At 37.7% G+C, this 27,439-nt stretch overlaps 1 protein-coding gene across 5 annotated transcripts in view; it reads left to right on the forward strand.

Moving 5' to 3' along the window:
• Positions 1–27,439, forward strand: part of tpcn1 (two pore segment channel 1) — an 82,573-nt gene that overhangs the window by 29,447 nt on the left and 25,687 nt on the right. For 4 of the 5 annotated variants that reach the window (XM_059988267.1, XM_059988268.1, XM_059988270.1 and 1 more), the window contains 12 exons: positions 5,629–5,805; positions 10,322–10,435; positions 12,972–13,102; positions 15,511–15,599; positions 17,594–17,628; positions 20,518–20,576; positions 21,684–21,783; positions 21,903–22,019; positions 24,547–24,671; positions 24,839–24,887; positions 26,095–26,158; positions 27,081–27,125. In XM_059988267.1, the coding sequence (XP_059844250.1) occupies positions 5,629–5,805; positions 10,322–10,435; positions 12,972–13,102; positions 15,511–15,599; positions 17,594–17,628; positions 20,518–20,576; positions 21,684–21,783; positions 21,903–22,019; positions 24,547–24,671; positions 24,839–24,887; positions 26,095–26,158; positions 27,081–27,125 (1,105 nt within the window). Of the gene's footprint in view, positions 1–5,628; positions 5,806–6,685; positions 6,751–10,321; positions 10,436–12,971; positions 13,103–15,510; positions 15,600–17,593; positions 17,629–20,517; positions 20,577–21,683; positions 21,784–21,902; positions 22,020–24,546; positions 24,672–24,838; positions 24,888–26,094; positions 26,159–27,080; positions 27,126–27,439 lie in introns of those variants that run through there. The other variant, XM_059988272.1, reaches the window with a different exon arrangement.

Below are 27,439 nucleotides of genomic sequence, written 5' to 3' on the forward strand. Positions count from 1 at the left end.
TGTAAACTCAGCTCCATTTACCAGCCTTATCCCCATAAACTTCAATTCCCCTACTATGTAAAAATCTATCTAACTGTATCTTAAATATATTTAGTGAAGAAGCCTCAACTGCTTCCCTGGGCAGAGAATTCCACAGATTCACCACTCTCTGGGAAAAACAGTTTATCCTCATCTCCATCCTAAATCTTCTCCCCTGGATCTTGAGCCAATGTTCCCAGTTCTATTCTCACCTACCAATGGAAATGGCTTTCTATCTTATCTATCCTTTTCAAAATGTTGTATGTTTCTATAAGATCTCCTCTCATTCTTCTGAATTCCAGAGAGTATAGTCCCAGGCGACTCAATCTCTCCTCATAGGTTAACCCCTTCACCCCTGCAATCAACCTGGTGAACCTCCTCTGCACTGCCTCCAAAGTCAGTATATCCTTCCTCAAGTACGGGACCAGAACTGCACACAGTACTCCAGGTGCGGCCTCACCAGTACCCTGTATAGTTGCAGCATAACCTCCCTGCTCTTGAATTCAATCCCTCTAACAATGAAGGCCAACATTCCGTTTGCCTTCTTAATAACTTGTTGCACCTGCAAGCCAAATTTTTGCGATTCATGAACAAGCATTCCCAAGTCCCTTTGCACAACAGCATGCTGCAATCTTTCATCATTTAAATAATAATCTGTTATTCTATTATACCTTCCAGAGTGCATGATCTTGCATTTACCAACGTTGTATTCCTTCTGCCAGACCTTGGCCCACTCACTTAACCTATCTATATCCCTTTACAGACACTCCGCATCAGCTGTACAATTTGCTTTTCCACTTAGTTTAGTGTTAACAGCAAATTTTGCTGCGCTACACTCAGTCCCCTCTTCCAAATCATCAATGTAAATGGTAAACAGCTGCAGGCCCAGCACCGACTCCTGCGGCACCCCACTCACCACTGATTGCCAACCGGAGAAACACCCATTTATACAAGGTGATAGGAGAAATGAGGAGGGGAGGGGTGAAGTAAAGAGCTGGGAAATTGATTGGTGAAAGAGATACAGGGCTGGAGAAGAAGGAATCTGATAAGAGAGGACAGAAGGTCATGGAAGAAAGAAAAGGGGGAGGAGCACCAGTGGGAGGTGATGGGCAGGTAAAGAGATAAAGTGAGAGGGAGAAATGGGAATGGGGAATGGAGGGAGGGAGGAAGTTACCGAAAGTTTGAAAACTCGCTGTTCATGCCAAAGGTTGGAGGCTAACCAGACAGAATATAAGGTGCTGTTCCTCCACCTGAGTGTGGCTTTATCACGACAGTAGAGGAGGCCATGGATTGACATGTCGGAATGGGATGTGGAATTAAAATAAAGTGGCTATTGGGAGATCCTGTTTTTTCTGGTGGACAGAGCATAGGTGCTTGGTGAAGCTGTCTCTCCATCTATGTTGGGTCTCACCAAAAAACAAGGCCACATTGGGAGTACCGGACGCAGTATATGACCCTACAGGTGAAGTGTCGCCTCACCTGGAAGGACTGTTTGTGGCCCTGAATGGTAGCTTCCTATTTGATGGTACAAGCATCGATTTCTCAAACTATTGGTAATTCTCTGCCTTCATCATTCTCCATTCCCTTTTCCCTCTCTCACCTACTCTCCTCACCTGACCATCACTTTCCTCTGGTACTCCTCCCACTTTTCTTTCCTCCATGGTCTTCTGTCCTCTCCCATCAGATTCCCCTTTCTCCAGACCTGTCTCTCTTTCACCAATCAATATCCTAGCTCTTTACTTCACTCCTCCCCGCCTCCTGGTTTCATCTATCACCTTGTGTTTCTTCCTCCCCTCCCTCTACCTTCTATCTCCGACTCCTCGTCTTTTTTTCTCTGGTCCTGATGAAGGGTCTCGGCCTGAAACAGCAACTATACTCATTTTCCATAAGGTGCTGCTTGGCCTGCTCAGTTCCTCCAGCACTTTGTGTGTGTTGCTTGGATTTCCATTATCTGCAGATTCTCTCTTGTTTGTGATTGTACACATTCAAATAGATTACTTGCAATTTAATTTCTTATTGGCTCTCCTCAGTTTCTTTTCCCTCAATTATCTATCAATTATTTATTGACCCCTCCTTCCCCAGCAGGTACCACTCTTCTCTCATATCACAGGATGTCCATATCCACAACCCCTCCAACCTCAGCTTCCAACCAACCTGACCTAAACAACTCCTCAGATCCATTCAGTTCAAAAGGTTCCAGTTTGACCAGCCCCGTGGCCCCAATGCGCCTCACTATTCCCCGGCTGCAACCAAACTGGACTCCCTCCCCCTTCTCAAAATTTGATCAAACCCCTGGTTCCAGTCCTCCTAGATATTTCCTTTCATGCAATCCATAATAGTGCTGTTATGTCAATTAATTACAACATTGTAATAATGAGGCATGATGGAAGGTCAGCTTAATCAATTAAAGATTAAAGAATAGTGTATTGATACGTAAATCATACAAGGGTATGTGTATTTGATTTTGCTATTAACTAAAGGACACTGCAGAACTGAGATGATGTATAAATGACACCTTTAAATTACCCTTACTGTAGTATAATTGTAAGGCAATCAATGCCCTTTGTTACTTAGAAAGCTTTCAAAGATAATGCAGATTAAAATAGTATGCGATTAAGATTGGCAAAGCAACATTCAGGAGCAATTGTAATGAGAAGAAAGAGCTACAGGAGGAGTGGAAGAGAATGTAGAATTGGAAATGCAGAAACAATTGAAAAAAGAAAGTTTAGTAGCTTTCCCTGCAATGACCTTTGAATTGAATGAACAAGTTGTCCACTTTATTGTAAAGATACCCAAGTATCTGTGCAGGAGAGAAAGTGGCAAATATATTCACGGAAACAGAGTTTTCCACTTGAGTGTAATTAAAAGGTCACCTGGAGTCAGTGTTGACACCAGGAACAAGGATGCAATTCTTAGGTTTTGGGCAGAACCAGGTTGCGTAATGCTTGAATGTTTCCTCTTCTTGACCTGCTGCTCCCTTTAAGCTCACTGGCTTCATGAAAAATATATTATACTATTATGCAACATTTTTGATAAAAGGGGAATAAAAGTGCATTGGGATATTAGTAGTAATAACATTCAACGGCATGGAAAATCTGATAACCTGGCACCACCTGAGGGTGCTGATCCTCAGATAATTACGGTTCTAAATTTTAATTAAAAGGGAAGATAAAACAATATAACAATGTTGATCGATGTTACTGGAATTGACGAAAAACATTTAGCAATGTCTTGAAGAAGGAAGTACTAGTTGAAGTATGCTAAAAAACACACATGAAGTATACATCATAGAATGAGATACATGAGAACAGTCAACTAACAGATGTGTTGCAATTTTAATTTACAAAACTAATTCATTCTATTACAACATACAAAAAAACTACAGTGCAAGTCTTCATCAAACTGCAGAATGTTCGTCAGTGTTGCATGTAGATTTTACTTTAATAATGCCCTATTTAGTGCAATAAACTAGTTTATTATTATCATTCATTATGTTACTGTATACACAATAACTTGCCATATAACTAATCCTGACCGTGATATAGACTATTCAGTTTAAGATGACAGATCTTCAACACAGTGGTATGCTAGTATTTGAAACATTGAATCTAATTTATGGAATGGTAAAAAATGTAAAGTCTAAACCTAGAGACATCAGAAAAACTGGCTGTGAAACCAACTTTCATCAACAAGTTCAGTGTATTCGATGTAAGAACCAGGATGAGAAGATTCTGAAATGTAGATATTTTAGATAATCAATTTTTAAGTGTCCTAATCTAAAAATAGCTATAAAAATAATGAAGCTTGGCAATACCTTGAACAAAAGTCAGGATGATTAGTCAGTTCAACACTTCCTCCTTTGCAACCGCTCAGCAGATGATGCCATTGCCACCACCCTCCACCTGGTCCTAATCCACCTGGACAAAAATGACACATACGTTTGGATGCTGTTCATAGACTTCAGTTCAGCATTCAACACAATCAGCCCTCAGAAACTGATTGGAAAGCTGAGCCTACTGGGCCTGAACACCTCCCTCTGCAACTGGATCCTAGACTTCCTGACTGGGAGACCTCAGTCAGTCCGGATCAGGAGCAGCATCTCCAACACCATCACACTGAGCACAGGGGCCCCCCAGGGCTGCATACTCGGTCCACTGCTGTTCACTCTGCTGACCCACGACTGTGCTGCAACACACAGCTCGAACCACATCATCAAGTTCGCCGATGACACGACCGTGGTGGGACTCAACAGCAAGAACGATGAGTCAGCTTACAGAGAGGAGGTGCAGCGGCTAACGGACTAGTGCAGAGCCAACAACCTGTCTCTGAATGTGAACAAAACAAAAGAGATGGTTGTTGACTTCAGGTGAGCATGGAGAGACCACTCCCCGCTGAACATCGACGGCTCCTCGGTAGAGATCATTAAGAGCACCAAATTTCTTGGTGTTCACCTGGCGGAGAGTCACACCTGGTCCCTCAACACCAGCGCCATAGCAAAGAAAGCCCAGCAGCGTTTCTACTTTCTGTGAAGGCTGAAGAAAGTCCATCTCCCAACCCCCATCCTCATCACATTCTACAGGGGTTGTATTGTATTATCCTGAGCAGCTGAATCACTGCCTGGTTCGGTAATTGCACCATTTTGGATCGCAAGACCCTACAGCGGATAGTGAGCTCAGCTGAGAAGATCATCAGGGTCTCTCTTCCCGCCATTACGGACATTTACACTACATGCTGCATCTGCAAAGGAAACAGCATTATGAAGGACCCATGCACCCCTCATACAATCTCTTCTCCCTCCTGCTGTCTGGGAAAAGGCTCCGAAGCATTTGGGCTCTCACGACCAGACTATGTAACAGTTTCTTCCCCCAGTTTCTTCCCCCAAGCTATCAGACTCCTGAATACCCAGAGCCTGGACTGACACCTTGCCCTATTGTCCTGTTTATTATTTATTGTAATGCCTGCACTGTTTTGTGCACTTTATGCAGTCCTGGGTAGGTCTGTAGTCTAGTGTAATTGAAGTGTGGTTTTTTTTTCTCTGTGTTGTTTTTTACGTAGTTCAGTCTAGTTTTTGTACTGTGTCATGTAACACTATGGTACTGAAAAAGTTTGTCTCATTTTTACTATGTACTGTACCAGCAGTTATGGTCGAAATGACAATAAAAGTGACTTGACTTGACTTTATATATTGAGTTTTCTTGGCACCAAACCCAAGTAAAGGTAATATTTAGTTGTGATGGGTAACTGCTGAAAAATATTTCTAGGTTGAAGTTCTTGGTGCAGCTTACATAGCACCTGGTAGTAATGCTATAAGGAGTTCTATTTTCTCTTGCACCCCTTCTGGAGAACATATCAAATTAACACACACACAATGCTGGAGGAACTCAGCAGGCCAGGCAGCATCTATGGAAAAGAGTACAGTTGACATTTCGGGCCGAGACCTTTCGGCAGAACTCAGCCTGAAACGTTGATTGTACTGGTTTCCATGGATGCTGCCTGGCCTGCTGAGTTCCTCCGGCATTTTGTGTGTTGCTTGGATTTCCAGCATCTGCACATTTTCTCTTGTTTGTGAACATGTCAAATTATTCACAACTCTTTTCTTATCACTTTCAGGAGGGAGAAAATAACGACAAGTTTTTCACACACCCAAAAGATCAAAAAGCCCTTGGAGCCTACCTCTTTGTGCATAATCACACATTCTACGTGATGGAGTTGATTTCTGGATTACTGCTGTTGATACTCTCAATGTGCGAGGCGCCAGCTGTTCCCTCACTCCGACTGGACATTTATGTATGTTTTCTTGTAAAATACAATTGGTTCAGTTTTATTTTATACATACTTTTTCATTATTGATTTATCGTGCTTAAATTGTTTATGCAGGATATCTCTCTTATTAGTAAAACATATTATGTTAAATGATACAAATAAACTTGGCTCAGTCGAGTTGTATGAGGTAGTGGTATGGAACTATCAATTGTCTTATGTGGTCACTGAGATACCTAACTTTGTACAGTAATGGGAATTGAGGAGAACATGACTTTGAAACATAATTAATATAATAACTTGTTCTGTTTTATAGAACATAAGGGAAATAGCAATACACAAACACAAATATTGCATACAAGAAGATACCTCAATATGCATTGTATTAAGAAGGTACTGAGTAGACAAAGTGTGGCCAAGTGGTTAAGATGTTGAACTAGCGATCTGAAGGTCATGAGTTCAAGCCCCAGCAGGGCGGCGTGTTGTATCCTTGGGCAAGGCACTTAACCACACACTGTTCCAGTCCACCCAACTGAAAATGCTGGGGGTTAACCTCGTGATAGACTGCCATCCTATCTGGTCTCTGGGGAGTCTCGTACTCTCAGTCGCTGCATGCCACAGAAACTTGGTATAAGCTCTGGCCTGATGAGCCTATAAGGACAGACTTTAACTTTGAGTAGACAAAAACTGATGGGCAAAAAAAAAGAAAATCAGACTAGGCAGAAAACCAAAGGAACAGTTGAAAGAGGAGTTTTGTAGAAAACTTAGATTTAAAGTAAAAAGACCTTTTTTTTTAAAGATTATTATAATTTTAAGATTATACTTCCTTTTTGTGGATTCCCTCACCAACTATTCTATTGAATCCCATTCCAGGATCTGAAATAGAGTGTTCATTTTTATTATACAGATCAATCGATTTTTGGATATGAAGGGATACAATGGATGTGGATAGTGTTGGAAAGTGGCACTGAGGTAAAAGGTCAGCCATTATCTTCTGGACAGGTAGAACAGGCATGAAGAGCTGAAGGGGATACCTTTATGTTTTTTTATGTTATTACTCAATCCTGTAGGCAATCAAAACCTGTTCTCATAGTTTAATTGCTTGAAATCTGCACTGCATCCCATCAGAATCAATATGTCTGTTATGAGTTTTCATTCCAAGCCTAAGCACAGTTGAACATTGGGTTGTGTTCTCTGGAGCATCAGTAGCTTGATTGAGGTTTATAAGATTATGATAAGCATAGGTAGGGCAGATAGAATCTTCTTCCCAAGGTAGAAGTTTCAAATATTAGAGCACAGGTAAGAGGGGGAAAGTGCAATGCTAATGTGTGGAGTAAGTTTTACACAGAAAGTATTAGGTGCTTGAACTGCATACTGGTGGGAGTTGTGGTAGCAGGCAGTAGTGTTTAAGAGGCTGATAGAGAGACATGAATATGCAGGGAATACAGGATATGGGTCAGATTCAGACTGAACAATTCATTTAATTTGGCATCATGTTTAGCACAAATATTGTAGGCTAAAGTGCTGTTCACAATAACAGGGATGGGTTCTAACCAAATCCTCATGCAAGTAGGACTATCCAGTCCTGGTCCTACATCTAATGATAGTAGGACATCAGGAGTGTTCTCAGCCTTGACAGATGTTTCCTTTTAGACTTCCAGAATACGCAGCAGCTGCAATAGCAGGTTGTGGAGGCAACCACGCAATAGTGGTCTCCCTCCAAGAGTCTCACACTATTTGTGCAGAGTGAGGGATGAGCAGACTGGGAGGGTCATTAAATATCCAGGAAAATAGGGACATAGAAATTAGAATGGCAGAGTATTAAAGGATACTGTAAGTTAGTGGGAATGTTAGAGTAGGTTGGATCACAATTAAGCTAAGGAGGCCTCTGATGAGAGAATGAGGTTTGTTCATTATAGAGACTACATAACAGAGTCACAGGACATTACATTCATTCTGAGACTTTTTAGGCTGAAGGAAGGAAGAAAATAACATGATCCCTATAAAAGATCCAGTAACAATTCCATGCTGAATGACTAAAGCAACATTTTTAAGGAGAGGCAAGTAGAACAATCAAATGCAGCAATGAAGTTGTAGTTGGAAATTATACATAACAACAGAGAGACCAATGAAAAAAGCAGAGGATAAAAGCTACATAATCCCATATCTAGCCTGTTTCAGCCTAAACTCAGATTCTGCTTTAAATGTGCTCACTAAGTAAGTTCTCTTGGTGTATCAATTGCTTATGTGCCGCCTTGCGTTTCAGCTGTCTACTCACCACCAACATCAGGAGACTGGTGAAGGTGCACCGTTAACACCTTCTTGAATGTGCATCAACTCTTACTAATTATGTCTAAACCCCCTGTACTCCAGAGTATTTGCTCTCTTTGGTAAAGGCTTAATCTGACTTAATTTTATTGAAAAAGTAGGAGGAGTTGCATATCCCCAGATAAAGCTCCATTTTGCTCATTCATGTCAATCTGTTTCCCTTTGTAATAGTGATGCCTCCAAACTGAATGGCCCAGGTTTTAATGTCTATTGCCTGTGCTCACACTTTAGATAGTCCATTAGTATGAATGTATAAGGCTGAAGTTGCTGGAGAAAAGAATAGTGTGATCCATTCGGCAAAACCTTGTACATTGATTGGCACTTCCATGTTAACATACTCAGTTTAATTGTGCAGGCCAGATAAGGCCATATCCATGACACCACTGATAATCACATAGCTACACCCACTTAGCTTTGCCATCTGTCAAAGCTTTGGAATACTTCCTGTTCTGATATACAAAAGCATTCTGTGATTATGAAACATAACTACAATTGTAGAATTTTTTTTAAATCTTAAAGCACATAAAATTATAAACCATTTTGAACATTGCTTCAAACACAAGTAATTGAAATAAATTTTATAACTTGCCCTACTTTTGCCTATGCTCCACACACTTGTAAAACTTCCATTGAAACAAATGAGCTTGCGCACCCGGCAACAGATCTGACCTGACACAGGATCTGTGTACAGATTCCACCTGCTTTCTGGAAGTGCCTTCCATAGATGTTCACCCAACTACAGTGCTGCTTTATCCTCCACACAGATGCTGACCTTCTGATTTCTTTTGGCGTTTTCCATATTCACTATAGATTTTTATCTTCCGCTTCAAATTTGTCCCATGTTCAGACTTTACATTGACTCTGTGGGTTTGTCTTTGACAAAATGATGCTGGTTTTGATTTGGACAGCATGTGCTTAGTTTAATGGCATTCCTAATTTTGAGGCTTCATATACAGAAATCAAATATAGCCCAACTCTGAGAAAACACACTGTAAATTGGACACATGCATACAAGAGTCCAGGCTGTGTTAGTGTCCTATGAGGAACATTTTGTTCTTAATGTTCATGCTATTCAGGGAACTTTGAATCCTGTTTCATGTGGTATGGTATGGAAACTCATTCTGCAGAATAATCAGAATATTAATTTCCTATTTCTTTTCAGTATTTTCTCAGAAGTTCTGCCTTAATTTTTTTATTCAAGATTTTTTATTAAGTACTTGTTTTCGCATTGGTTTAGTTTCGTCACGTGTACTGAGATGCAGTGAAAAGCTTAGTTTTGCAATCCGCTCATACAGGTAATTTTAAAACATGGGTACATTGTATAGCACAAGGGAAAAGCAGTATTGCATTTATTGAGAAAGTGTAGTGCAGGTGGACAATAAGCTGCGTGAGCCATGTCGAGGTAGATTGTGCTGTCAAGCTCGTCTTTAACATACAAGAAGTTTGTTCAAGGGTCTTAAGCAAATAGGATAGAAGCAGTTCCTGAGCTGGTCAGACATGTCTACAAGATTTTATATCTTCTGCCCGACGGAAGAAGGGTGAAGAGGTCTTCGATTACGATAGCTGCTGTTCTGTAGCAATAAGAAGTGTGAACAGAGTGCGTGGAGGAGACCCTGGTTTCCATAATGGTCTAAATAGTGTGCCTTCGATTTCATACGTTCTTTGGCAGAGCAATCACCATATCAAACCCTGATGCATCTATGAAAACTGATGAGGGTCAATGGGGACATGCTGAGTTTCTGAGCAAATAAAGGTGCTGGTGTGCTTTCTCTGCCATGACACTTGCTTGGTTGGACCAGAACAAGCAACTGGTGATGTCCAGACCCAGGAAGTTAAGGCTCTTCAGCTATCTCCACCTCAGCACTGTGGATACATGCAGCCAACAAGCAGCTCTTCTATTTTGCTGAGATTGAGGGAAAGGTTGTTGGCATGACACCATGCCACTGGGCCTTCTTATTTTCTTCCTGTGCTCCATCTCATCACCTTTTGAGATTCAGCCCATTACGTTTGTGTCACCCACAAAATTGTAGATAGAGTTAGAGTAAAATCTGGCCTCACAGTGTATAAGGATTAAAATGATAGGGAGTGTATAAGGCTGAGGAGATAGCTTTACAGAGCACCAGTATTGAATATAATTGTGCAATTATTAAACTAATGTTGTTTACATAAATCTACAATCTATGTTATATAAATAAAATTTGTTTTGTTTGATTAGGTGCATGCCACACTGGAGCTACTTGCACTTCTCACAGTGGTGTTTGAGCTTGCTATGAAGATGAGATGGTTGGGTTTTCATACCTTTATTAGACATAAAAGAACTATGCTGAAAGTAAGTGTTTCTTTTCTATAGTGATAACTCTAGGGCTTGCCATCTGCAGATGCTTTTATGTCTCAATCCCCTTGTGACATATGCTAACTTAGTGGTCACTGCTTTGTATAGGCAGCAATAACAGACTATGTGTTAGATCATGTACACTTGTATGTTTGTGTTTTATAATTTCCATTTGGTAAACTAAGTCATCTTACATCCCATTGCAACTTAAATTAAAGCACATTTTCAAATTGTAAAATAATTATGGCATTGAAGAGACTGTTTAGTCTGTTTTGGCCCCATGTCTCAGACAAAAAAAAGCCTACTTAAGCTAGTTCCAGTTCCCCACTATAGCCATTTCCTCTATTGCTCGACATGGGTAACAATGAACTTGACGTGAATATGAAAGTTTTTTTGAGAGAGTTTATGCAACTAGTTCTAAATTATGAAGCCAGAATGAAAAGGTAATAATTTCAAATTATCACTTCAACAATGTATAAATTGGCTTGCACTCAATAGGATCGGAGAGTGTGTGGATTAAAACTGGTGGGGTAAAATAAATTGTGTTTCATGACACACTGGCACCAGTGCATTGAAGAAGAGAGCTATTACATTGTGATGGGTTCTGCTCGAATCAAGCTAGGACTAGTGGTGTGGTTAATCAAAATAGTAGGTTCTGTAAAGCTTTAAATTGAATAGTTAGTGATATTATTGGTGTCCTGCCGAATGGTTTCAGCTCAAAACGTTGACTGTACTTTTTTCCATAGATGCTGCCTGGCTTGTTGAGTTCCTCCATCATTTTGTGTGGTTTGCTCAGGTTTTCAGCATCTGCTGATTTTCTCTTATTTGATGTTATATTAGGGGCTCAGATAAGGGACAATTTTGAAAGTTAAGCTTGAGTTGATGGTGAAGGATAGCAACATGGATAATGGTAACCGAAGTGTGACAGGTAACGACAGAGCATGCAACTCCTACAGACTGAAGAATACACCTACAAATAAAGTTTGAATAAAAAATGTTTAAAAACAAAAATAAAAGCTTTATATCTGAATGCATACAACATTCATAGCAAGATAGATGAATTGAAGGCAGAAATATAAATAAATGGTTATGTTCAAAGGTATTATTATAGAAACTCACATGGGCCCAAGCTGTGTCATCTCAGCAAAATCCAAATTGTGATGTTCTAAAATAAATCTGTGTAATTTGCATTTGATGTGTATGTCCTATGCTTGGCGCTGAGGCTGGTTATATTCACAAAATTATTGGCTCCTGACTTGACAGGGGTGTAGTTGACAAAATAGACATAAATATATCACCTACTAAGATTTCAAAAATAGCTAACCTCTGGGTATAATTTACTCCGTAATTTGAAATATTCCTTTCATGGGTTTCCAGAACTGAGGATTCTAAATCACATCTTTGCCAGGATTTTGATTGCAAACTAGACACAAACTAACACATACAAAGTACTTGAGGAGCTCAGCGGCCCAGGTAGTATCAATGGAAAGAAATAAACAGTCTACGTTTCAGGATGAGACCCTTCATCAGGACAGGATAATAAGGACAGAAGGGAAGAAGCCAGAATAATAAGGTAGGGGGAGGGAAAGGAATGCGAGCTAGAAGGTGATAGGTGAAGCCAGCTGAGGGTAAGGTAGGTAAAAGGGGGAGGGGAGATGAAGTGTGAAGCTGGGGGGTGGGGGGGTGGTGATAGGTGGAAAAAGGTAAAGAGCTGAAGAAAAAGGAATCTGATGGGAGAGGAGAGTGGACTATGGTAGACAGGGAAGGAGGAGGAGCACCCAGGGAGATGTGATAGGCAGGTGAGGAGAAGAGAAAAGATAAGATGGGAGCCAGAGTGACAAATGGAAGAAGAGGGAAGGGGCAGGGTGAAAATTACAGGATATTATAGAAAGCGATATTTATGCTATCAGGTTGGAGGCTACCCAGACAGACTATGAGGAGTTGCTCCTCCAACCTGAAAATGGCCTCAGCATGGTACTAGAGGAGGCCATGGACTGATATGGACCAATAATGTCCAGAATTCATCAATTTCACAGCCAGCATTAAGTTCTGTGAGAAGCCTCATGGGGAGAACAAGTGATTGCTGGTAAATGGGGAAGCAACATCATCTACAAGGCTGAAATTCTGGCAGATTTCTCGCACTCTGCAAGTTGCCTACATTTTACAGGTTAATAATGATGCATAACAGCATGCATTATTCTAATGTATAAATTCCCGGTAATACCTGACCTATAGCCCCAAATCTCCTGTCATTGTGTAAGGATATCTCAAAGAAATTCAAGACTGAACAGTTATAGAGCTAACTTGTCAAAGATCATATATTTCACATAACTCCCAAATTGGTATTTCTTCATATTTTACTTTACTGTTTTCCAGTAGATTTGGACTTTACACTGCAAAAATTGAGTAATTTTTTTTCCTCTTACAAGAACTTAGTAAATGCTGTTACTACATTAATCACAAAATTATTTGTTTGTTAGCTTCTCTGCTTTGAGATATTTAACCTTGTTTCCAATGTGATGTTTTTTTCCAGAGTTCAGTCTTGTTTGTACAGTTTGTAGAAGTCATTGTGGTATTAATCAGACAGACCTCACATGCCCGGGTGACACGAGCTTTGCGACCTATCTTTCTGGTAGACTGCAGATATTGTGGTGCTGTGAGAAGGTAAGTTCAAAGTCATTAATGTATGTCTTTGTTTTTACAAACTTTAACTATAGAGACGGCTCACAAATTCTCAATGATAATGTTTTGTTTTTTATGAATAATCAAATTTAATTAAATCAGTGTAATCACCTGATGTCCCTTAGAGATGATTCACTATATTTAAATATGGTCATTATAGTTAACTAGAACAAAATCCTGGAAAGCAGATGCTTCAACATCAGTCTGTATTAGTCAGTAATAAGGTGATTTAAAATTAGAGGGCAAGGGTAATTAGACTTAAGCTTATGAATATAATTTAGTTCCCACTTTAAAGTTACTCATTTACTACTTACTTTTATTTTGTTATTAGTGAGGGAAGACATTATTTTTGTTTACTTTGGGAGTTTCCTTTATAAATACATAAAAGATAGAATTATAATATAAGAAAATGGCAAGAAGTAAATATATTCAATCAAATAGAAGTTCAGATTTAAAGGATTCCCTTTGGATTTATGTGGAACTCTAATTAACTAGACAGAGTAAGAAACAGTGGAAATAATGGTTACCTTGAGTTGTTGGACACCTGGGTATTGAGTAGTATTCGTATATTTTGATGATTCAAGTGAAAGTTCAGGCTTGATCTTTTTCTGCTTTCCTGCCACGATAATTGGTTGAAAATAAAGTAAAAACAAGAGGAGAAAGTAAGAAACAGCAAATAAATTGTCTAGGAAGAAAGCATTGTGAGACCCCTGCATTGTATGTACTGCAAAGATACACTCCAAGGGAATTCCCCTTTTACATTTCTTCTCTAATTCTGATCATTCAAAATAAACATGGCAATCATAGGGAATATGGTAAGTATGTTTAATTCATACATAATTAAATTTAACTCATTTAATTCACTTGTTCTACTTTGCCCAAGATCCTGTAGTAGCTTTTATTTAGGTATATGAAATGGTTTGTGAGCCTCAGCTATTCTGAATTATTCATGTTGCATTAAGGTTAGAATTGGCACATGATTCTCTCTAACAATACAAGGATTATCTAAATTGTTACAAGGATTAACCCCCAATAGTAATGGTCAGTTTGGCACATAAAGAATCTTGTATTATTAGCAAGTACCTTTAGTGGCTCGCATGTGAATTTACACAAATGAATACCTGTGTGCACACCTACCAAGTTTCTTTGACCCTTCATGAGCAGTCAAAGAAGAAAAAAGGTAATAACTAAAAAAAAGTGTCAGCACTATCCAGGCATTCCTTGTGGTCCCAATGTGATCTCCACATCCATGATGTTGGTTTCCAGAGAGTTGTCACTGCTTTATATTCAAAGCCTCTCACTTTTATACACTCCTTATCAGTTGAAATGTTGTGTTTCATCTCATTGGCTCTGGCCTATCTGGCTAAAATGTGTCAGCGCCCCACTGGCTCTGGTCTAAGCCAGCATCATTCCATTGCCCTTCTCACAAATAGCAACTTGTAATTAATGTTTCCATGTTCTGAATTAGAGCAGACCAGCTGTTACTAGGCTTGAGTTACGCAAGTCAGACACAGACGTCCGTATTCATAAACTTGCATGTTCTATCATACCAAAGAACACCTCATAAATAACTTTTTATTTGGAAATGATCATTAGTTCAGTAGTTTATCAGGCTCATCAACGTGTCCACTTTAACACACTTGACAGAGCTATTATTGAGCAAAACTAGTTCACAAGACAACTCACAAAATGGAGGTTACAGAGCAGCTTCACAAAATGGCAGTCTCCATTCTTCAACAACATGGTAAAAACAAAGACAATTGGTTGTCTACTTCCACTATTCTTGATTCATTTGAATTCACTGATTTATAGCTTGTAGTTCTTTCTGGCTAACAAAATTAAAACATCTTTGTTTTAGTTGCTGAAACTGAGTAAACGTAACAACTGAACAAATTTGGTGAAGTATGAACCAATTTTGTTATGTGTTAAAATTACATTGTACAAGTTAATGTGTCTTAAGGTTACATAAAATGAAACTATATTATATACATTAACATTAACTATTATAATGAGCTATATACGTACATAAAGTGAAACCAGATTTCGTCAATCTGTATTTGAATTGGGTAATCTATAAAACATCATTGTTTCTTCCTGATGGGTTGAAGTACTAAAAGCTGTATTTAATTAATGGAGGTGAATTGCTTCACAGGGTAGAAGGAGGATGTATTTATATTGAAGTTATAACATTCTATATAATTTTTGAAATTTCCGTTTGAATAACATGTCATATCTCTAATGATTGTGCCTTCTTGATAAAATCAGTCTACATCTTATTGAAATCAAATTGGTTAGTTGATCTTTCTTAAGGTCCTGCAGAAATTCTTTATTTAAAATTATACGTAAGGTACAATCAGTTCTAAGTATATTTTTATTTTCTGATTTTCCAGAAATTTGCGCCAAATCTTCCAGTCTCTTCCTCCCTTTATTGACATTTTATCACTCCTACTATTCTTCATGGTCATTTTTGCTGTTTTAGGTAAGCTAAGCTATTTTATTAATGTTCTATCTTTGTTTTATTTAATGCCATCCAAGTACAGTATGTTAAGCACACATTGTTTGTATTGAGTATCAAAATATGAAGAATAATTAATCAGACATTTAATAAACACAAAGTACACTGCAGATGCTGTAGTCAAATCAACATGTACAAACAAGCTGGAGGAACTCAGCAGGTCGGGCAGCATCCGTTGAAACATTGACTGCTCGTTTCAACGGATGTTGCACAACCTGCTGAGTTCCTCCAGCTTGTTTGTACGTGTTAATCAGACTTTTAATTGTCGAATTTTGAATTTGAAAAGTTTTATTAAGCATAGATCTTAAAGAAATTATCCACTTTGTGCAACAGCATATATAGAGAAGCTATTTGGTAAATGAAGAGCTAAATTAAACAGTAGAGGAATTAAATTAACGAGGCTGAGTGGCAACTATGTGAGAATTTTTACTGAAGAACAATACGATGTTCATTCAAAATATTCAATAGATGATTGGGACAAACTTCAATAATATATGTGAATGGAAGGTGTGTCATTTAGTGAGGATGAAATTTGCAATCTCTTTGTTGCATGTGACTGTTAAATTGTAATAACACCAAAACTAAGTTACTAAATGTAATCAGATTTCACTGATTACAATGATAGTTACCTGAGAGACTGAGGTGCAAGATTCTTGCAAGAAAAGTGAGCCTTTTTCAGAAGAAAAAATGAATTTTCAACCAATGAACATTAATTGACTTTTTTATTTTCAAAAAGTGTAGAAGTGTCTGAGATTTTTATAGGTCTTCTAAGAAGATACACTAGGTGTCATTTAACTGCTTCCCCGTCATCAATATTCCTGACACCAATTTAAATAATCTCTAGTTAGTTTTAGCAAAAATATACAGTTGACCACTGTGTTACAATCATTCATATAAAGGAAATTTGACTTTACAGAATTTACAAATACTACCAAATATTCAATCTCATAGAATTTATGTGAAATAAAATTAAATTAAAACACAACTAAGCAAAACTTACTTATTTCAAATTTATATTTGGTGAATGCACAGATGACACAGATTTGCATTATGTTATGCACTGTTTCTTAAGAATACAAACACCACCCCTGTAACAAGGGGATTGTCGGTATAGCAGTTTCATATTCTATGGAAAGAATCAATCGTAATCCTTTGCAGATTACATAGTAGCATTATAGCAAAAGCTCTTAATCAGTACTGAAAATGTTCCAGGATGTACTTGATAATATCACTTATGGGTGCAGCTTTTAATGCATGTTGAAGCTCCTGTTGACTGGTTTCTATGCAGGAAAAATGTATTAGGAAATTATGATGGCTTAGTTAGCTTTTCTTTCCCCTTTAAAGAAGATAAGTGGATAAGGATTGAAGTATAAGTTGTATAGGGTCTCAGCAAAGTTATGGAATCTTGCAAAACTTGAAAAAGTTTATAGTGGACTGATGACAGAGATGCTATCTATGGAATTGATTCATTTGCAGGCATGTACCATGATAAAGTAGTAGTTAGATCTGGAATTAAATCAGTAAGATATCTGATGTGAGTGAGAAAAATCTGAGTCATTATGGTGAATGAAACCTTTAATTGTGGTTTATAAAAGGGCAGAACTCCAGGACTGTAAGTTGAACATTTTCAGAAATTGAAATAACGTATAGGTACAACAACTCAAACTACGAAGAGATAGTTTAACAGCTGTGAATGTTAATATTCTGATTTCTACAGTATATTCCAAATGAATGAAGAAGCTCTATCTCTGTCACATAGCCAGCTCCAATGCAGCTAACTTCAAATCTGTTTGTACCTGCCACCATAATGTAGAAAGCAAGGAAAGAATAAGAATGGGAAAACGTTAAGTGCATTTAGTCTTTTGACCTTCATCCTGCAAATATGTTTACATCTCAGGATGTGAGTCTGTAATTATTATGTCTTCCAGAATGTGACACCATATCTTTTCTTTCTATAGGTTTTTATTTGTTTTCTGCCAATCCATTGGATCCAGTAAGTAATGGTAGCTAATGACAAAAATGTTTGTTAGTCTCTTCTGTATTTTTTATTCAAGTACGCTACACTAGCTGTGCCTATGATTAACATTCTAGTAGAATAATCCTGGTGACTTTTGTACAATTACTATAATATTGTCAAATTGCCTGTTACTTCTCACGATTGTGTAGCTATATTGCACTAGTTTAAAAAAAGATGCCTGAGCTTTTTTTTTTGACTTGTCGTAACCTGACCTAAATTGTTTCATCTTTTTACTATGTGTTTAAAAAGGAAGAAGTGGAAGATGCCAGAATAAAAAGGTCGAGGAGGCCTTTCCCACCCATTTGGCTTGACCTATCGCCTTCCAGCTAACTTCTTTTCCCTCCTCCCCCCCCCATCTTTTTATTCTGGCTTCTTTCCCTTTCCTTCTCAGTCCTGAAGAAGAGTATCCACCCAAAACATTGACTGTTTATTCTTTTTCGCACAGACAGTGCCTGGTCAGAATCACTTCTGGATGGCTGGAACTGTACAGCAGAGACAGAACTAACTGCTGTCCCACCATTTTAAGCAACTGCCATTAACAAACCTCTAGCACCCTTTGGTTATAGAATCATCTCCTCACCAATGATAGCTCTGAGTTTTGTGTTGTACGTCATCATCCTACACTTTCCAACATTTGAAAATTTATTTATTTTATTTATCCTATCAACTTCCCTTTACATCTAAAAAAATTGAACACACAACAATGGAAACCATCTGGACTAACCAGCACTTGTACAGCTTTGCATCTTCTGACTCCAGATCAAATATTGAGATCACTATTTCATTCTTATTTTAAATGTATCTTCTGAAAGCATCTCTGAATTTTAATGGTTTGGGTATGGATGTCTAAATCACTTTGGATATTCTCTGGTTGTAGTAATTATAAAAATGCTCTGACATACATTTTAGGTCCAGTGGATGACCTCTTGATCACCATTATTAAAAAGGAAAATGCTGCACATACCTAAAATCCAGGATAAAAACTAAATGCTGGAAATGCTCTTCAGGTCAAGGAGCAACAGCAGAAAGAAATTGAGGTAGCATTGGAATTGATGAAATTTCTACAAATGTTTCCTGACCTGATAGTGTATCCAGCATTTCTAATGTTATTCACGATACTGACATTTATTTGCTGCAGTTTTCCCCTTTTCTTGCATTATTACTTTCTATTCTACACTTCCATTTACACTACTTGCAATGCCATCTAATGTTTATTTATTGGAAGATTTTGCACCTCTTCATCTAACTCTTTAATGATTGTGACAAATCCTGTGCAATGCCTCAGGTCAGATCTATGTCATTTATATTTTCTCCTGCTCTCCCTGATCCGTGCAGTCAGTTTCCAAGCCAACTGTATATTTTTTCTCTACTTCCATAAGGCTCAATTTGAGCTGTCAGTCTACTTTGAAGCAATTTATCAAATGCCTTCTGAAAATCCAAATAAATAACATTTATTTCCAAAACCACTATCCTCAACTTTGGGCATCTATTCAAAACAAAATTAAATCAGACTTTCAGATAAGCAAACGTTTTCAAGGTGTTCTGATCCTCTGACCTAGAAACATGATGTATAACATTTTATTTGCCCGTGCTAGGCATTGAAATTTTTTTTTCCCCCATGAAGTAGAATGTTGTTGAACTGATCTCTGGCCACATGTGGTTCTAAATCACAATTGTCAACTTTCACATCCCATGCACAACTCATTTATTGTACTGTAGGGTGAATTCTTCCGTCTGGTTTTGAGGTGTAGCTATCCTTGGTGGTCTCAGAACTACCAATTTTCATTGCAATACTTTCTTTGTAGAAATGCAACTTAATTTTTTTTTTCCTGAGCAGGCCACAGTCCAGTGCTGTGAAGCTCTCAGGTAGGTTCTCCAAATATACGAGGGGTGATTGATAAGTTTGTGGCCTAAGGTAGAAGGAGTCCATTTTAGAAAACCTAGCACATTTATTTTTCAACATAGTCCCCTCCTACATTTGCAAACTTAGTCCAGCGGTCGTGGAGCATACGGATCTTGGGTCTCCAGAAAGTGTCCACAGCAGGGGTGATTGATAAGTTTGTGGCCTGAGGTAGAAGGAGATGAGTTATACAGCTCCCGTTACATGCAAATGCAGTTCAACTCTTTGAGTGATTATGCTGCAAGTTTGGTTAATAACTCATCAGGGTGATTGATGTTTGTGGCCTAAGGTAGAAGGAGATGAATTATTAACCAAACTTTCTGCATAATCACTCAAAGAGTTGACCTTCTTGTGCATGTAATGAGAGCTGTATAACTTATCTCCTTCTACTTTAGGCCACAAACTTATCAATTACCCCTGCAGTGGACACTTTCTGGAGGTCCAAGATCCGTGTGCTCCATGACAGCTGGACTAAGTGTGTACTTGTAGGAAGGGACTATGCTGATAAATAAATGTGCTAGGTTTTCTAAAAATGACTGCGTCTACCTTGGGCCACGAACTTATCAATCACCCTTGTATTTAGCTACAAGTCGCACACCCTCACCATTATGCTTCCTCTGATTCTCGCAATACTCATCCTCAATTTCCCCCCCCTGAGCTTTCAATTCTTGAATTGTTTAACCTGGTCCCAAGCCCCAGTCACCTGACAACCACCTTCCTGCTCATGGGTTAGAGAGTCACAGAGTCATGCATGGAAACAGGCCCTTTGGGCCAATTCATCTATACTGACCAAGCCGTCCACCTAAGCTGGTACCTTTTTTCTATGTATGGCGCATATTCTTTTGCCAGACCTCCTTCTTCATGGACTATACGAGACTGAAAAGAATATGTAAAATTATGAAGTTTTGTTTTTATAATGTAAATATAGGATTCTCAGATGATGCTTTATTTTTTCTTGCTTACAGTATTTTAGTACTCCAGAAGACAGCCTTGTCAGCTTGTTCGTTCTTCTAACTACAGCTAAGTGAGTCTACGTAAATGCACCAACTCAACTCGGAGCAGAATAGAAATAATTGTATTTCTCAACACTATTACTCACAGGGAAATGTGTCCTTATGTAGAGAAAGAAGCTTTATTTTTCATTGCTAGATACTAGTTCAATTCATATTAAGTGAACAATTGTCAATTAACATCATAGCAAATGTTTTCTCAGTGTAAGCCAGAAGCATAATTTGTTAAGGTATTTCAGTCAGCTGAAGCAAGACTTTTCACAGTCAACATCATTATATGCCGTGTTGTATGACGTAGGCAATCATGGTCTTTGACCATGATTGTTCTTGGCAAATTTTTCTACAGAAGTGGTTTGCCATTGCCTTTACAAGAGGGGTGTCCCCAGTCATTATCAATACTCTTCAGAGAATGCCTGGTGTCAGTGGTCACATAATCATGACTTGTGATATGTACAAACCGCTCATACAACCGTCCACCACCTGCTCCCATGGCTTCACGTGACTTGATCGAGGGGGCTAAGAAGGTGCTACACCTTGCCCAAGGGTGATTTGAAAGATAAAGGAGCGAAGGTGTGCCGTACACCTCCTTTGGTAGAGACATATCTCCACCCTGTCAACCAATTTTTTTCACAGTAACTTAAGAAATTACCCACATACGTCCCGTGTGGTTTAAATATGTCTATGATCTATGTTTAGCTTTGTAAAATTGAAAAATTCCCTTCTTTTTCTTGCATAAGAACATGGTCTTCAGCCTGACAAACTGGAAAGGTCTGAGGTTTAATTTTAGACTTGTACTAAGTAAGGTGGTGAGAATGCTAGACTGAGATTCAAGATTCCTTTGCTTAAGGATGGAAAGCTTTCTTTTGAATATTTTGAATGAAATAGTGTGTGCTCAGGAGAAAGAAAGATGAAGTTTACAATACCTCTACATTTTAATAACATCAGACAATCCAGAATCAACCATCAAAGCGAACTATTTTGTATATTCCACATGTATGTGTTCTTTTAATTGAACTATCAACAGTCACTCATTCCAGGGATGAAATAAGGAGAAAAGTGGGGTTAAATTTAGAAGTAAAACAGTCATCTTTTACCTCTACTAAACATAACAAATTCTGTAGTTTTCCAGATGTGATGATGCCAGCTTATTCCAAAAATGCTTGGTCCTGTGTATTTTTTATTGTGTACTTATCCATCGAACTCTACTTCATCATGAATCTGGTATGTTTTGAATAATATTAGTTCAAAAGACATGAAAAGCAAACTGTGAATTTGTTAGACAGCACTCGTTTGATTTATAAAAGTTGTCTTAAAATTGTAATTTGACCAAAATTTTCCAGCTTCTTGCTGTGGTGTTTGACACATTTAATGATGTTGAAAAGAAGAAATTCAAATCACTGCTTTTGCACAAACGATTAGCAATAGAGCACGCCTTCAACCTTCTGGTCAGCAAACGGGTAAGTGCTGTACAAGCACTTTTATACATAAATAACTGAAAGATTTCTTATATATCTTTAGATTAATCTTATAATTTAGCAATTTAATTGTTGTAGAAAATCTTAGCACAAATCTGTAAACATATTCCTGCAGGAAGTGGCCAACCTATTTTGTTATTGTACATAAACCCTATATAAATCACTTGCAATTCTTAATTTACATCAAAACCAACACAATAACTTAAGAAAAAACTTATTCTTTTGTTACTTTCAACCAAGTGACACAAAAATTCACACCAAGAGGCAGTATTTCGGTGATGGTAATAATAGAATATTAAAATTCGCTTTAATGGATTTATGCCAATGTGCAGTATCATCTGTAGATTAAGTATTAGAGTGTTGGAGAAGTTCTATATAATACTTTCAGAAATATCCCAACTGGGGTCATATATAATGAATTACTGTTTGCGGTCAGCTTTGTTAATCTGTGGTATTTTACATTTAAAAAGTAGTTCATAGTGATAATGGTATCCTATATAAAAATGAATAGTGCACACAGGACTTGCATACTTTGTACCTATCATTATTAGAACAGCTTTTTAAAATGCTGAATGAATATTTCTGCTCATGACAGAGTCTTGAATTGCTTCACCAGGACAAAACAATTTTTGTCAGCCAGGGTGACGTGGACAGGGACTCAAAAATCACCCAGAGTAATGTAGGAGTCCACATACTTCCAACCTCGGGCAGCCTCATACCGGTGTCCACAAATTTTGCAAAGCTTTTGGAGGAAGCCCAGGAGTGATCCCTGCCAAACTGCAGGCCTCAGTCTGTTTAGCCCCATGACTGTAGGAGAAATTGCTCAGCCATCTTCAGGTACCACCAGCCAAAATTCTACCCAAGGATTCAATCCACTTAGAACAATAAAGTTCTCCCAAGCTTTTCACAAGGCTGGACTGTAAAGGAAAGCTTGGAGAGGTTTTGGATTGGTAGGTAGAAGTGGTGGTGAGAGAAGGCACAATGATTCAGAGGAGAGATAGAGGAAGGGTGTCTGGACCAAGATGGATTGAGGGGACTAAGTGATAAGACTCAGTACAGAGCAGACTTAATGGGTCAAATACCCTAATTCGGCTCCTATGTCTTATGGTCTAAGTCTAAGATATGACTGCAGAGATAAAGGATTGGTGGGACAAGGGGGTGGGGGAAATGGGAAATTAAAGGTTGGAGGTTACACCAAAGAAAACGATATTCTGGAATGGGGCAGTGAAGGGTAAGAGGAAAAATGGGTGAATGGATTGGGTAAGGAGGCAGAGGAGGTAAACAAGAACACCCTGTACCCGAAACAACTTGAATGCATAAGTTAGTAGGTATGAGTATAGTGGTGGCCATATAGCTGAGAGGGACTTATTCTTGATGTCTGTATCAATGGACTGTGCCCTAATTCCGTCAAGCCTGCGTGGCACCTGCTGTGCAGCCACGATCCCATTTTAAAGTCATACAGAAGCAGCTTGCATTCCTCTGCATGTTGTTTGAGATTTGGCTTGGCAGGATCTTTAACAAATGTTGCTCTGCTGCTGTGGCTCAGAAACTCAGACTTTGTCATTGACCTGGCTATCAAGTCTCACAGAGGCAAACAAGTGAGGTAGTAGGTACTCTTTTATTTGGAAGGCCAAACAGGAGGACAGTCTTTATGGTGTGAGTTTTGCTGTAAAGAACATGTTAGTCTGGATCTCACTAACTCCCCTGTGATCCCTGAGCTCACAGCTTAATACAGAACCAGCATGTTTCCACTCACCAGTGCATATGATCTAATCCTGAAACAATGAGAAAGGCCAAACTAGTTTCTGCCCTGTTTAAAAAATCCTCGGCCGAGTCTCTGAGGGGCATAAACTAACCCCCCTATATAGATATCCTCCTGCTTTATGCATGGTCTTGTCATGACCAAAAACTTTCATCAGAGAGATAAGTAAAAATTTTATAAAAGAGAAAAAGAAGTGTGGCTTAGTACCATTTGTAAGCAATGATCAATTCCATGCAAGCATATCTTCCATTCTTATACTTATGTGCCTATTATCAAGGCACATAATTATTATTATACCACTAATAATATAATTATTATATAATATATAATTATATAAATATATATAGCATAAATTAATTGTATACAATATAATTATATAAATATATTTATATAATATATAATATATAATGTATATAATATAAATATATATTATATATATAATATAAATATAATTATAATAATTATTATTACTATATCAAGGCAAGTGCCTTGATCATATCCATATAATCTTACTAAATGAAGAAGTTTTTCTTGGCAATTGAAGATTATTGCTCATAACCAACCAAGGGGGAGTGAAAGCACCTCCAGTGTTCAATGCTGCTTGTCTCCTGAGATCTTGAACATCATAAAGAATGAGGAATGAACATGGATCTTTAAAGTTTTATATGTCAACGTCTCACAGAGAAATTCAGCGCACAGTAAAGGACATAAATCATATATATTTTAATGTTATATTCTTTACTCCAGAGGCCTAGTGGCATTTCCTTCAAACAGTTTGAGGGCTTGATGAGATTCTATAACCCAAGAATGAGTGCTAGAGATAAATATCTCCTTTTCAAAGCACTGAAGAAAAGCAATACAGAGTTACTTGGGTAAGGACTTTCAGGAATTATGTCCTAATTTTAAATTTTTTGGAAAGTATTTTATTCTCTTTCCAAATCAGTGCCATATTATAACATGTACTGTTAAGATTACAACTATGCCTGCTATTACAAGCATATGAATAATTTATCTGTTTAAATATATATATATTCTACAGAATAGAAGATTTTTACAACTTCTATGAAGTTACTGGATTAAAATGGAAAGTAAGTATTGTGTGAATTATATAGTTTGCCTTTATGTCGCTCTGAACTGAGCTCTGACCTGGATGATTGTTTATGTTGAAAAACTGTAAAGATGTGCATCTTACCGACACTACAACTTAATTCTTATAGTTAACCTTCAACAAAGTGATGCAAAATCAGTGTAAAATCCAATTTTTAAGTTATTAAGCTTATAATAGAGTGCTGATGTCTTACTGTTTTCCCAAAATGTGCTATAAACTTAATCAACAATTTTATATTTTATAGTTAAATACTTATTTAATTTATCTAATAGGAAGACCCTGGGTAGATTATGTATTTTTGGCTCCTTTTTTTAAATTAGTAGACATACAATGTGCCTTATTTAATTGAAATACATACTGTGCAAAAGTCTTAGGAGCATATAAATAGCTATCATGCCTAAGACTTTTGCAAAGTACTATAGTAATTTTATCTGTTGCACTGTATGAAAAAAAAACAAATTTCATGACATATGTGAGTGATGATGAACCTAATTCTGATATGAGTCTCTATTGAGAGTGGGAAGGGGGCAGGGAGAGGGGAATTGTGGTTGGGAAAAGGGAATGGGAGGGTGGAGGGAGCGGGAAGCACCAGAGAGACATTCTGTAACAATCAATCAAACAATTGTTTGGAATCAAATTACTTTTCCTGATGTTTCAAGGCTGGGTGTGTCTGCACCTGTGCTACCCCACACGCCTGGCACTCCTTCTCTGCCACCTGTCCCACACCCCTCTCGCAGCGCTCCACCTTACCATTCCCAACATCTTTTGCTCCCACCAGCAAAGCAGGGAGTGATTTACATACTGGTTCCCCATTCCACATAGACAAATGCAGTACTGTGCAAATGTGTTAGTCACTCTAGCTATATATATACACGCGCACGTGTGCCCAAGACTTTTGCACAGTACTACATTGTAGCATGGTCAATCCATCATTTTTAATGGAATGTATTTCCCATTGCTCTGGTTGGAAGAAAGCCCGAGTCAAGCATTAGATTCATTACATAATTCAATCACTTCTTCCACCCACACTCTTTGTACATAAGCTTTTGGGAATGTGAAATTGTTACCCATAGCTCAATAAGTTATCACTTATTTATTATATTTCTTAACAGTAGCTACTGTTAAACAATGTAAAACAAATATGTACTTCAATTGATTACAGTTTGATATTGCTTTTCCTCCACTAGGCAAAAAGAAGTGGAGACTATTGGTTTTATGACCTCCCACATACTCCATTTCTTATTTTTAAAGGTAACTTTTATTGAGGCAGATCTATTGATATTAGATTTGTTGGATATCCTATATTTTGGAAATACAAGGATTATCACATAATCTTTAAGAACCTTTAGTTCATTTAATTTCAATTTACTTCCAAGTGTAAATATATTGTAGATCATAATGAATTATGAAGCTGTAGATTGGTCTCATTGTTTGCATAATAGCTGCTAATCACTAAAATATTATGTCTAATATAAATACCTCAGCCCAAGATAAATAAATATTATTTTGCATTTTTTAAGATTTCACTTTTGGAATTTGTTAAAATTGCTATGCTTGGTACATTTATTATCCAAAATTAGTTATTCTGCAAAGTTAACGTACAATATTACTGGGGCTTATTTCCATTAGAGTACAGGAGCCAAGATGCAATCAAAATTATTAGAGGCCTAGTTCGGATTAACAGAAAGGACCCATTTCCCTAATCAGGGCACTGATTTAAGGTAGAGGATCAAAGTAGAGTTCAGAACAACATTTTCATGTAAACAATGCTGAAGACCAAACTGTTTGTTATGTTTTGAAAAATGCTCTTTGAATATTTGAAATGTCTTAAAAACAGAAAATGCTGGAAATATCTGATGAGTCAGGTAACATCAGTGCAGAGTCTTGAAGTGGCTTAATTTGGAGAGGTCAGAGAGAGAGAGTTGGGAAGGGGAAGTCTTTTCATTCTGAACAACTCTTTCAGACCAGCATGTGATATAGTATGCCAAATGACCTTCTATATCATTACTTGCTGTGATCCTACAATTTCTGTGTAGTAATTTTTAATATAATTTGAATAGTTTTAACCTCAAATCATAATGCAAATGTCATTTTATTAACTGGAGACTTCAACATGTTTAAAAAGTGGACATTTTAACGTGCTGTGAATGATAAATCGTCTTTGTTTTTATAGGTATTAATATCCTTGTGAAGTCCAAAGCATTCCAGTATGCCATGTGTGAGTAGATATATTCCTTGTTCAGTTTATACTATTTGATTCACGCTGAATAATTTGTATTTAAAACTATTTTCATGATGCAAAATAAGTTCTCAAAACTCTGATTGCAGATATGTTTCATCTGTGGAAATGTGAATGCATTGTCACAGAATAAATGAAGTTTGTTGATCCTACCTAAATTATGATGCTTTCATGTTCTAATCTTTTTCCAAATATTTTTATTAATTTATGAAAGAATAATTAGAAAGAAAGAGCAAAGGACTTTTCTGCATCGTATTAACATTATAACATGATAAAAATTACAGATATTATTC

The sequence above is a fragment of the Hypanus sabinus genome, chromosome 13, assembly GCF_030144855.1.
Source record: "Hypanus sabinus isolate sHypSab1 chromosome 13, sHypSab1.hap1, whole genome shotgun sequence".
NCBI classification, from domain to species: domain Eukaryota; kingdom Metazoa; phylum Chordata; class Chondrichthyes; order Myliobatiformes; family Dasyatidae; genus Hypanus; species Hypanus sabinus.